The 12,387-nt window shown below is 35.9% G+C and overlaps 2 protein-coding genes and 1 non-coding gene across 3 annotated transcripts; all 3 read right to left on the bottom strand.

Moving 5' to 3' along the window:
- Positions 1-500: 500 nt before the first annotated feature.
- On the bottom strand, positions 501-6,845 carry LOC18041878 (cleavage stimulating factor 64). The gene is made up of 10 exons (XM_006434507.2): positions 6,433-6,845; positions 6,237-6,315; positions 5,241-5,415; positions 4,917-4,950; positions 4,521-4,765; positions 4,344-4,421; positions 3,223-3,258; positions 2,631-3,110; positions 1,824-2,177; positions 501-970 (listed from the first exon to the last, which is right to left on the bottom strand). Exons 1-10 carry the CDS (start codon positions 6,461-6,463, stop codon positions 821-823), a joined length of 1,662 nt encoding a protein of 553 aa, XP_006434570.1. The 5' UTR covers positions 6,464-6,845; the 3' UTR covers positions 501-820.
- Positions 6,846-7,691: 846 nt separating this feature from the next.
- TRNAK-CUU lies at positions 7,692-7,764 on the bottom strand. The gene has a single exon. It is a non-coding gene; the product is annotated as a tRNA-Lys (tRNA).
- Positions 7,765-8,169: 405 nt separating this feature from the next.
- On the bottom strand, positions 8,170-11,815 carry LOC18041233 (NAC domain-containing protein 17). The gene is made up of 5 exons (XM_006434506.2): positions 11,316-11,815; positions 10,464-10,741; positions 10,082-10,378; positions 9,027-9,759; positions 8,170-8,724 (listed from the first exon to the last, which is right to left on the bottom strand). Exons 1-5 carry the CDS (start codon positions 11,479-11,481, stop codon positions 8,348-8,350), a joined length of 1,851 nt encoding a protein of 616 aa, XP_006434569.1. The 5' UTR covers positions 11,482-11,815; the 3' UTR covers positions 8,170-8,347.
- Between the last annotated feature and the right edge of the window lie 572 nt (positions 11,816-12,387).

The following is a 12,387-nucleotide window of genomic DNA, read 5'->3' as shown; positions in this document are numbered from 1 at the left end:
ATTTGATTATCAAACAGATTCAAACAAAAAATAAAAATTAAAAAAATACGTGTTCTAACTGTTTGTTCATTTTAGTCATACGTGTTAGGTATTATATCAATTATAGTTTGGGTGATCCGTTTTAGATAATCCGGATTCGAATACATCTGGGTGATTTGGACAGTTTTAACTCTCAAGTTTTTCCCAGCTTCACGTCACTTCTAGACACTCGAGAGAAGTACCAAAACAGCTCTCAATAATTAGACAACGAGCCCATGCAAGATTTTATCCAGCTAGCAGTAGCATCGTTGGCACGATATAGCAATGTTGCTTTCCCAATCCACTCTTCCATTAACGCTTTCATAATCTAAAATTTAGCAAACACCTCAGTGCTTCATCTTCGGTAATCAAGGCAAGGCACATTGACTGAAAATCTATAGCTCAAACGAAAAGTCCTAGTCTCGCATTATTTGCTTAAATCCAACAAACAAGAATGTCAGAAACAAATGGAGACCAGGGACAAGCAAATAAGAAATCCTTAATCGTGAGAACCGAAAAACAAAAGAAAAATAAAAAACCAAATCTCTGGCAGTAGGAACATAATACAAAATTTTCTTTTTTCTAACTGATTTTTTCCCGTAATCTACAATCTCATTAATGTTACATGAATGGTATGATGCTTCTGTATCCTGATGAGAAATCAAGTCTATTGTGATTGATAATTTTACAAGGCATTCGTATTTCATTGAATAAATAGGAGGCCTCTCTCCTCCTTGACGGCAAAGTGAAAAAAGAAGTGGCCTGCAGCAACATGGATGTTCATCCACCTGACAGTTTACTGTTAGGATGGTTGCATTTGATCTCGCAATAATGCCTGTTGGAGCTGAATGACTTGTTGACGCTGCTCAGGTGGCAATGAATTCAGCTGCTCTGGCGTTAAACTCAACACTTGCTGAAGTAAGGCGGACTCTACATCAGGTGAGATCTGCGGCTGAGATAGAGAAACAGTAGAAACGTCATCTATCAATCACAGGCATTTTTCAGAATATGAAATCAGCAGATAATTGCGTGCTCTACATCATGAGAGAAGCAGGGAAACAGGCACCCGATAACGAGAATGTTCAACACTTCTAAAGAAAGAAACAACTAGGGGCATTCACAGTGCAGGGAACACTTGATGTGATTATAGAGAGAGGGGAGGTGTGGGGTGGGGGCCGTGGTGGAAGGAGAGGGTAGAAGGTTGGGTTGGGGGCAAACACAAGAAATTTGAAGACCTGGGCACTAAGTTTAGTTCCTTAAAAAAAATTATTGTCCAAGATAACTTGCTCCCATTAATTTCAAATATTAAACTGCTTTGTTGAGTTCTACAACCTGAAAGTATAATTCTTTCAACATTCTAACAGCATCCTAGTTCACAGTTAGATATCAGAAACAAATGTTAACATATTTAATGCCAATCTTTATTCCATGAGAACTTAAAATATCCAAAAGAGATGCATCTACCCTACATATCTATTTACACAACAAGTGTCCCTTCAATTCCAACAGAATATACATGCCTCCATCTTAAGATTTCATGTGGCACTGAAATTAAAAATTTCGTCAACTGATAGAAGCCACCACACAATGGCAAAATATATATGTTTATTATCAGAGAACAGAAGGCATCATTTGAGCAAATTAAAGAGACATGATCAAAACCCCAACACTTATCAAGATGATAACTTAAAGAGTAAAAAATGAGATATAATTTGGAGTCTAAAACAGCTGATGCATGAATCAAAACTGAGATGTAAAAAACAGATGGTTGTGATTTATTGAGATCACTGGCGAGAACATATTACCTGAGGTATTTGTTTCTCAGAATATTGCACCTCTTCTACTTTAGGAACTTGATTTACAGGTACTAAACCAGCCCCAAATGCTTGGGATGGTGCAGAGCCAATGGGTTTAGATACATTCAAAGCCCCCACAGAGAAAGAAGTGCCACTTCCATCCTCTGTTTTCACTATTTTCGAAGGGTGACTTATTGAATCTAAAGGATCATTAACCGTGCTTCTTTTTGAGGCTAAACCCATAGACATGTTTGTATATGCATTATTTCTATGCGCCCTGGTTCCATCTTCAGGAACTCTAGCAGTTCTTTCAGCGTCCCTGCTAACTGTCTGTCCAATGCCTGCTGATGTTGAGGGTCCAGGCTGTTATTAAAAAGGAAGTTAGATTTTATACACAAATGAAATACAATAATAACCAGATAAGTACCAAACAAAACATAGATTAGCAGCTATGTAATTTGTTTCTCTCAAGTACTAGAAGAATGAATGTGTGTTTAACTGAGAGAATAAACAGATTGTCAATCATTGCAACTCATGTAAACTAATGGCACGCAGTTTAATATATGCTGTAGTAGTAAAGCATAATTTCACTCAGACAGTATGATATGGAGATTGAGTGCTTTAACATTAAAGCAAAAACAAAGGGTATTAGACTTCCTCTTAAGTTGAGCACAACCAGTAAATTTCATTCAGAAATCATAGCAGAGCTAAAAGAATATTCAATTCCGTGTTGCAAGCCTGAAGGCAACTTCAATTTAAGACGTACATATTGGTTCCAACTATGTTAACTAAGAATCACTACAAGACTTGGGTTACCTGGAAACCAGCATCTGATGATGGAGGGTGAGGCAAAAAGGAAGATCGCATGGCTGAATTTGGAAGTTTTGTCCACGTGTTCTGCCCTAAACTGGAAGCTGAAACCTGTACTTGGTTTTCTAGTGAAGGAGGATGTACTTGCTGGTTCAAGGAAGAGGAATTTGCCAACTGAATTTGAGGTCTAACAGAGGGGTGCATTGAAGGAAGCATTGGAATTCCAGACTGCCCAGGTAGGGAGGCTTGCTGTAGAGCTTGGTTCTTGGCATTTTGTGGCAGCTGAATTTGAGGATGCACAGTGGGCTGTGTAGCTGCAGAAAATTGGTTATGAAGCTGAATTTGAGCTTCTTGAACTTTGGGCATCAATTGCATCTTCTGTGCAAGTGGGGGGAGACCAGGGAGTTGAGCTACTTGCTGCTGGCCATCTTGAAATAAAGGCTGTGCAGGGTGACCTGGACCCTGTCGGAGAATTGGCATTTGCGACTGCACAATCCAAAACAAGAAATTTTTTAAAAAAAATCTGTTTTCATGTGACATAATCACTAAATCTTGAACAACAGATAATAATTCAATTCTTTGTGAGGATGAAACAAACCACTTGGGGAGTCGCCATTCCTAGCATTATTTGGGCCTACAAGCAAAATTAGAAAAACAAATCTAAGATCAAGTTGTGAGTGCCACAATAAGATGGCAAAAAAAAGAAATGACATTTCAGAACATATTAAAAATGAAACTGATTAATGATATACATCAGGATTTGGATTTGAGAAAATGAAAGTCTTTTAAAGATTTTTTAGATCTCCCATGGTGCATCTGCCCAAATTCTATTTATCTAAATCAATTATATAAAACGTGTATGTACCTGTAAATAATAAAATGAAGAAGCAATATTCTAATTAAAAAATCATCAATGCCAGACTTGCAAATACAAGTCTTTCCTGTATATATACAGCATTGAATGGCTGGGCACATCTCCTTTGAAAGCCTGCAAGGTATACACTGCTATTTGGAATGATTTGGATGAGACCTTAGAGGTTCAACGGAGAACAAAGCCTGATAAGTAAGGTTTTGGAGAGCAAGTAGGAAACAGCAGTCGTGATTGAGATAAAGCTATAGGGTAACATCATATACAGCCATTTCTTTTTTTTTTACATGCTTCAATTTTGGTATAAACAGCAGTCTTTACATACAATTGAAAAGTAGGAAAGTAGATGAGGTTGTGTTTTGCGGCTCAACTGGTTAGGTGGTACAAGAGGTATAGAGTTCAACAAACCCACTGAATCTGTGACTTATTCTAATGATGTTTTTATATTAAAATTTACTCCTAGAAACAAGGTGTTATTGACAATGCGCTGAGCTGCAGGCATTTGATAATCTAGGGGGATGCAAATGCGCACAACTGGAATTCTTCCCCAGAGATAAAATTCAAGAGAATAACTATAGAGCCGATTTCTTGGCTTTTTCAAAGCAAAAATAAATTTAGAAGTATCGATTACAAATTAGTAATATGAAAAGCTCATTTTTTAGAGTACTAGAGAGTAAAAATATTGCTATTGCCTCTTGAAACAGCTAAGAAATAAAGGCTCATCAGGAGAAAATATACAGCACTCTGTAATAGAAACCACATACATATATGGGCACATGTGCATAGTGGAGTACCGACAAAAAACGCCAAGAAAAAACCACTATCCCTAAAGGCAAACAATAGACAAACACCTGAAAAAGAGCTTTTAGCAGTTGAGGTTTTGCAACTAACAGCTGGCGAGCTTGCTCCTTATTTTGAGTAGCCATCAACTGCCATCATATAAGACATTAAATATACCAGTAATCTAAGAATTCCTAAGTAATCAAGCTAATCCAGAAAAGAAACGTAAAATTTTCTAAAATACATACCTTCATCTCAGACATAATTTCATTTAGCTGATTCCTGGACATTTTAGCCAGATGAAGAGTTAAGGGATCATTGGGCGATGCCAACTGACTCTGAATACCATTTTGATTTGATTGAACCCCAACCTGAGCAGCACCAAGAGCTCCAGTCATAACAGCTGCAGCTGTAATAGCTATATGGAGACCAATGGGCTGATGGTGGACAGATTCTCCGTGGATTGCTGGGCCCCCTAATTGTTTTTGAGGGTCTGCGATGTATACATCAGAACAAAAATAACAAATAAAGTCAGCAGCAGAAACTTAGCATCACAAAACATATCGTTGGCCAGTAGGTACTAAAAAGAAGTTTTTTAGTCTTATTCATGTTAAAAAACACAATAAAATAAAAAAGAAACTAACCAACAATTGCAGCCATTCCAGGTCCACCACGACCCTGCAACAGACAGAAAACAATCATTATAATTGAAGCTTCAAACGGAAACTGACACTTAACACACTACAAATTAGTGCCAAAAGGAATTTAAGAAGGTAATGCCGTTGTGAAAATTAACAAAGCAACTGATTATGCACATTAATGCAACTTAATCCTTGTCCATTAATTAAAAAAACTATGGCAGCAAGACCGGCTACAGCAATACCAACTAAAAGACTTTGTTTGAATCAAAAAGGGGGGAAAAGAGAGGAAGAGGAAATTAACAGCATGGCTAAACATTTGACTATCACCTGCTCTCTGTTTCTATCAGCTCCTTTGTCATTTTCAGCAAAATCAACACGTAATTGCCGGCCATTGATCTCATAACCTTGTAGATTACGGCGAGCACTTAGAGCTGTCTCTTCATCCTTGTACTCACAGAACCCATAACCTTTTGGTTTTCCAGTTTCTCTATCAATAACTAATCTGAAAGCAAAGGAAACAGAAATAGTTTAAACCAACAGGTTACCATTTTGATAAAGAAAAATGAAATTAAAAATAAAGGCAAACCCAGAGTATAATCAGCGCTTATTCTATGTTGCCAAGAAGGTTCAAGTTTATATCAAATTTATAGGTTGACAACGAGCATAGTTCATAAAAAGCTTTAACTATTGCTCGAATTAAATATAAGTATATAGCTTATGAAACAGGGATCCTGACACATGGGACGTCATAGTTTACATGCAATTGACTTGAAAAGTGGGACATCCTTTTCAAATGCTTTCAATGAATTAATTATAGTTTTCTTACCAACAATCACAAACTCATTCCACCAACAGTTTAAGCAAATTAATTGGGGTAAAACTGAAATAAAACAGTAACGCAAGAAAGAACAGAGGAAATCAAAAGAGTTGGGCATGAATCTTAGCAACATCAAGTAAAAGCCAGAAAATATCAAAATGAACAACACTAAAAGATTACAGTTAATAAAAAAAAGGTTCTAAAGGACATAATATCAAGAGCATGGACTATTTCTATCATATTATCATAAGCATATAATGACAAAATCACAAAACCTACTTGTAATGCTTTGACTCAAGGTGGTTTCTTCTTTTGGGTTTCAATTTATGCACTTGATGCATTATCTCACCTAACTTAAATCGCTCGCCAAATAATCTTAAACTCATAGTACAAGTTTCATGGCAGTTTAAGCATATCAGGAAACTATAATGACAAGAGCTGACTAAAAAAAAATAAAAATAACCCCCCACCCGCCCCAAAAAAAAAAATAAAATTGGAAAACTGACCTGAATGACACAACAGGACCAACCTCCCTGCAGATTTCTATAAGCTGTTCCTCAGTTGCATCATACGGAATGTTCCCAACTGAAGCCCCAAACAAATTAAAAAAATTAATTCATAATAATAATAATAATGTTCAATTGCCGTAAGTAAAAATGAATTTAAAAAGAAATAGAGAGAGAGAGAGAGAGAGAGAGAGACCGAAAACGCAACGATGCTGAGAAGATGCCATTGAAGTTAACAAGAAAAGAAGAAGGTGAAGCGCTGCTTCATCTTCTTCATTCTGCCCATCACTTTAATTAATTTAGTGTTTTGTTTCCGCTTCTGTTTCTGAAGTCGCCGCTAATACGGCATCGTAGTTAGAACAAAAATAATAGTATTATATTCAATTGAATACGCATAATAAGCTCTCCTCTGTGTTTGAATTGAATTGATTTGAATTGTCTTGCGAGTGTCAATGAAGAAGCCGAAGGGGTAAACAAAGAAGCCGAGGGGGTGTGCCCTCTTTCTCTATGTATTCCAGACGCACGGAGAGAATGTAGAGAATGGTGCGTCGTCGTTTCGGTTTGCTCTCGAGTCTCGACTCTCGTCCAAGCCCCAACTCTCTGGATCGAAATTTACTGTTTATATTAATAATAAGATTTAATAATTATTATAATTTGATAGTAACACATCATTATTTACCATTATTATTTATGAGTAAACTCAATCCTTTCTGGATTCATATGAATGAAAATCAACCTCAGATTTATTTTTCAACACAAAAATGTTTTATTATTTTAAATAGCTGGCATCCAAAATAATATATATTTAATTATGAATCCATTCAATATACCTTGTAGCAGTAGTCTTAGAACCCTTTTTTTACTATAATTTTTATAATTACATCTCAATCAATCACATCATTCCATTAAAAGGCGTATACTTATCTTAATAAACGAGTTTTTAAATATTATTTAATAATGTGTTTATTTTAGATAATTTACTATTAAAAGAAAAAAATCTATTTCAAATTAAATATTAAAAAGAAAACACTATCTCAAGCTCTTTTAACCCATGGCAAGGAAATAAATTGATGTTTTGATTGTAAATCACATAATTATTTAAACGGTGTACTATTAAAAAATCTATTTCAAATTTAATATTAAAAGGCATGCAGTTATTTAAATAAAAAAATTTAAGGGTTCTTTTACTGTATAATTATAGTAGTAAACAAGTTTTAAAAGGTTCTATTAGTATCAAATAAAGTAAAAGCGTTAAAATTAATTAAATGAGATCATTTAAAAATAATTTAACATTTTTATAGAACTCATTGTTACCCATTAAGAAGAGTTGACTATTTACACTGCAAAATTGATGTTCGTTCGCAATTTATAAAACTTATAAACAAATTAAGGAGCAATGGTGACACAGACACAAGCACAAAAACAAAAACAAAAAAAAAAAAAAAGCAAATTACACGCCCACCGTGGGGCTCGAACCCACGACCACAAGGTTAAGAGCCTTGCGCTCTACCGACTGAGCTAGACGGGCTTGCGGTATTTGTAGGTTTGTATTTTAAATGATTACCAATAGTAGTTGATTGTGAACGGTCCCAAATACAAAATGTAGTTTTATTCTTGTAGAGTTTCACAATTTATAAAATAAGATCATAATATTTTGAATTACTGGTTAAAATAAGACCAACATAAAAATTAAGAATGTTAGAATAATCATATTATTTTGGATTACGGGTTAAAATAAGACTTAGATAAAAATTAAGAATGTTAGAATAAGTTAGAATAAGACATAATTTCCATATGAAGACACCTTGCCACACCGACAATCGAAAATATAAAGCTGCATTGTCAAGCCAATAGCTGACAAAATTCAAGAGTAAAATCTTCATAAAATTAGTTAGTAAGATGATCTGCACAAGTAAATAAAATTATCAGTATATTTTGTCTCGAGGAGCCTGCTGCATACTTTTCCAAAAAAGACAAAACTTCATCCTTTACATTCTAAATTCACATAAAATCAGAACATTGTTTGGTTTCACAATGTGTAAAGCTTTCTAAAGAAACCAACAATTTGTCCTAAATATATTAGCGACAATAAGCTTCACATTTACATAAAATCAAGAGGAGATGCAACTGCCCAAGACTCTCATAGTTCCCATTAACATCCATAAAATGGCACACAATGCTCCCAAAATAGATAAAAGTAAAAATCCCCTGTTACTACTCGCCTGTCTTCTTGTTAAAGCTGCAGCATCACCTCCAGCTACATTGGGGTTTCTTGCAGTTATTCTCATCCTACTAAAGCTAGACATTCGCTCGAACGCCCGATTCACTAATGGGCTCTCCGAAGCAGACGCAGGAGTAGTTGGTATAGACTCAACAAAGGCCCACAAAGAAGATGCAAACCGACTTGTTGCACCACCAACTTCTTGGCCACTTTGATCCTGATTTGGGTTTGCTTCAGTAGGGTGATTGGCAGATTGTTGTATGGAACCTAAACAATTAGAAAATTGCAGTATTAGCAAAACCCTATAACACAATCACTAAATTTTTTAACATATGAAGTAATAATTGTACTGGAAGAGCTCTTGAATCTGGTTCAATTCTCTTTACATAGGCTTTTTGCCATGTGGACTGTTGTCATGTCAACCAGACCATCCATTTCATCAAGAGCTCTGTATGGACAGGCTACGGAGACAGCAAATTTGTCCAACACAAGAACACAACTCAGTGAAATAGAACTCTCAGTTGTAGAAGAACAAAGGTATCATCACTAATGTACATTGAATAATGTACCTGAGATTGGGGGACACAAAATCCCTTGAGTCGATTCTGTCGGAGTGAAGAAATTAGTTAGCTGATCATGCATCCAAGGCTGACTGCTAATATCTTCTGCACAGAGATCATGCATCCATTGCTGACTGCTAATATCTTCTGCACCAAGAGAATGGGGCTGCAGCTCGTAATCCACCTGGCTTACCGCCAAATTTGGTTGCAACTGGTGACTTGTCTGGTTTCCCATTGAATTTGGTTCCAACTGGTGATTCATTTGGTTGACAATCAAATTTGGTTGCAACTGGTTATCCACCTGGTTTACCACTGACTGAGGCTGGAACTGGTGATCTACCTGGTTCACCAAGTTATCTGCCAGAGCATTTGTATTCTCTTCCAGATCGACAGGCTCCAAATTCTGAAGAAACAAGGCTGCATCATGGAACAGGTCAAGCTCACTCAGTCCATCGAACTCATTAAACTGCAAGTTCTCCACCTCAGGGGTGGAAACTGTAGGTTGAGGACCAATCAGATCATCCATTTCCAAGAAATCCTCCTCAAATATCTGCAGCACCTGCTTACAATTGTTGGGAGCAGATGTGACCTCAGATGTATCATACAGTTGCAAATTTGAGGAAGCAGATTGGGTGAAGTCAAAGCTGGCCTGCTCATTACACACACTGATAGGCTCAGAAAACATAACTTCCCTAGAGGATGCATTCATCAAGGTACTTTGTGCCTCTTCTTCGCCAACAACCTGCATGATATTAAGATCATAACATATGTCAATGGACATTGGTTATAAAAGTTCAATTGCAATATGCGTACAACATCACTCATTAGCCATTGTTTTGATTTCTACTTAGATCCACTATTTTCATTTTGGCAAAGCAAGTTTCACCAAAATGTATATGACAAAGGAGTTGATGTAATCAAAGGCAGACCAGTTGCATTCCATATTGCACTCAGGTCACCACATTCAAGTATCAAGAAATTAATATCATTAATGAAACAGACATTCGTTCTATTGTTTTCAACACATCCACAAATGCAACTACAGAATGGAAAAAATAACCAACCTGGGGTGCTTCATAGGTGTAATTGATTTGAGTCTCAGTCGGTAAGGGCTCATCAGCAAGTTGCTTTATAAACTCCTCAAAATCATCCAACACCAATGGTACTTGACCATTAGGTTTCACATCATGAGCAGTTGCAACCTCTTTCAGTTCCTTTGAAGCAATCTCCTCAACAGTTTTTGTATCAACTAGATCTTCATCATCAAGCCAGTCTTCTTCTTTAAATGGAGCCCCATACTGCTCCCCATTTTTAGGACCAGGTCCACTTTTTTTGAAAACCTTATAAAGTGCATAATAATCCTGAAATTCAAAGGGAGACCAGATTAGTAACTGACAAACACAGTGGAAAAAAATTAACTCACAAAGAAACTAATAAGAACCATACAGAGATATTCTGGCATCTCTGAAGTTCCTCTTCATCCAAGGTATACTCGTGCATCACCCAGTCTGTACGTTCACCAGTTGGTGCACGTCCCCTATAGAAAACCAGGGTTTTCTTCACTCCAACATTCCTAGAATGACATGTTACATTCCGATCCTTTCCTGTGGCTTTCCAATACCCATGTCGGGTTGCCCTGTTTGACCTTGCTCCATTAGGATACTTCCGGTCCCTCGGACTGAAGAAAAACCATTGCCTATCTCCAGACTTCAACAAAGATTGCCCTAAAAGAAATTGGCACATTTGTTAGAACACCAATTGTTTAATCAATCAACAGACGAACATATCCAGAAAAAGTAAATTTCACCAATCATAATATACTGCTGAACATTCAATTAAATACTATAAAAAAAAAGTGGCCACACAGTAACAATATCCCAAACACGAATGATAGAAGCTCATAGTTACAATTACAAACCATGACCTATTTATAGTCATACGGAATCGTTGCATGTCTGATATCTCCGAAGTTCAACACAGATTCCCTACATCATCAACGTCAATCAATATACCAAAGAACAATATATATTGAACCCACGCAGATTCTAATATTGACTAAATCACAGGTCAAACAAGCAGAATAATCATCAAAAGCGATTCTTAACAATCAATCAATCAACAGAACGCAAAACCCAGATGAATAAAGTTTTCAACTTCGCCACAAACCAAGTCAACGGCCAATAACCCAATTGAACACACCCTCAAATCAACCTAATTCTCAAGTCAACGAATCAAAAACATAATAACATAACAAAAACGAAAAGGAAAAGGAAAAAAAAAACAGTGTCAAAATAATACCAGGCAATTCTTCGGGATCCCACTTGTAAACGTCAGTCTCAGAGATGATATCAAATTTGATCTTCTTCTTACAGATCTTTCTCTTCAAATAAAACAGAACAAGTTCTTCATCTGTTGGGTGAAACCTGAATCCAGGCGGCCACACGTTTTCTGAAGTCACCTTCATATCTCTTCGATTCAAATCAAACAAAATCAAATCCTAAACCAATCACAAATTGAACAAAAATCCCACTTATAAAACGAATAAACAACTACAGAGTGTCAAAATGGGGGAAAATTTTACTACATGATATTGGAAAAAGTGATGGGCAGTTGATTTGGGGTTTGCTCGCGTGAACAAACAACCCCTAGACGATAAGATTAAAATTTTGACTCCAGAGGAGTGTATGAAAGCTTTTTGGTCAAAGCTCGAAAGTAGTTCCGTGAGGAAATATTGTGGCGGTGGGTTGGGACTGCTTTTAGGCGAGCGCGGATGGGAAGTTTCTGTGAAATTTGCCTCAATTTTTTTAATTAAGTTTTGATAAAATTATAAATAAGGATTTAGTTCGCGATTTCTCACACGAGTCTCTGCTTCATGGGACGTTTGGTTTGGGAAATTAGAATTAAGAGCAATAAAAATTTTATCTTTTAGAGCTTATAATATTAATGGGGGTCCAACTATAGTGCAACTAGCCATTGATTTAGCTATAGTATATGTGTGCAGTTAGATTTAATGGCTAAGTGCAGTTGTGGTATGGTATCATATTTGCACCATTGTTTTATCCTATTAATAAATTTAAAGGTTTATTTGTTTGTCTCTTAAATTTTATGTAAATTTTACCACTCATGTATTAGTTTCACACTATCTATTATAGAATAACACTTCTCATATTATTTGAGTTACAAGTTATGTATCTTAAATGTATAAGGATGGTAATATATTTTAAATTATTAATCTTTAAACCTATTATTGTTTTGGTAGTTTTATGTTACGAATAACTAAATTTATCGGTTTAATTTGTAAAATCTTTTAAAATGATCAAAAGGTCAAATATTAAAATTTTCTTTATATTAGTAAAAAAACAATTTAATT

This window comes from Citrus clementina, unplaced genomic scaffold, assembly GCF_000493195.1.
Source record: "Citrus clementina cultivar Clemenules unplaced genomic scaffold, Citrus_clementina_v1.0 scaffold_5, whole genome shotgun sequence".
Classification (NCBI taxonomy): domain Eukaryota; kingdom Viridiplantae; phylum Streptophyta; class Magnoliopsida; order Sapindales; family Rutaceae; genus Citrus; species Citrus x clementina.
Note: the sequence above shows the minus strand (reverse complement) of the source record. Positions and strands in the feature narration are given on the sequence as shown.

What these genes read in the sequence shown, in the direction of transcription:
- LOC18041233 (XM_006434506.2), bottom strand. Translation starts at nt 11,481, where the DNA reads ATGAAGGTGACTTCAGAAAACGTGTGGCCGCCTGGATTCAGGTTTCAC. An exon ending in AGAGATGCCAGAATATCTCT is followed by an intron (nt 10,379 to 10,463) that starts GTATGGTTCTTA and finishes TTTGAATTTCAG; the next exon opens with GATTATTATGCACTTTATAA. An exon ending in TTTGTGTCCCCCAATCTCAG is followed by an intron (nt 8,725 to 9,026) that starts GTACATTATTCA and finishes CTAATTGTTTAG; the next exon opens with GTTCCATACAACAATCTGCC.
- LOC18041878 (XM_006434507.2), bottom strand. Translation starts at nt 6,463, where the DNA reads ATGGCATCTTCTCAGCATCGTTGCGTTTTCG. An exon ending in TGGAATGGCTGCAATTGTTG is followed by an intron (nt 4,766 to 4,916) that starts GTTAGTTTCTTT and finishes TATACATCGCAG; the next exon opens with ACCCTCAAAAACAATTAGGG. An exon ending in AAATTATGTCTGAGATGAAG is followed by an intron (nt 4,422 to 4,520) that starts GTATGTATTTTA and finishes ATATGATGGCAG; the next exon opens with TTGATGGCTACTCAAAATAA.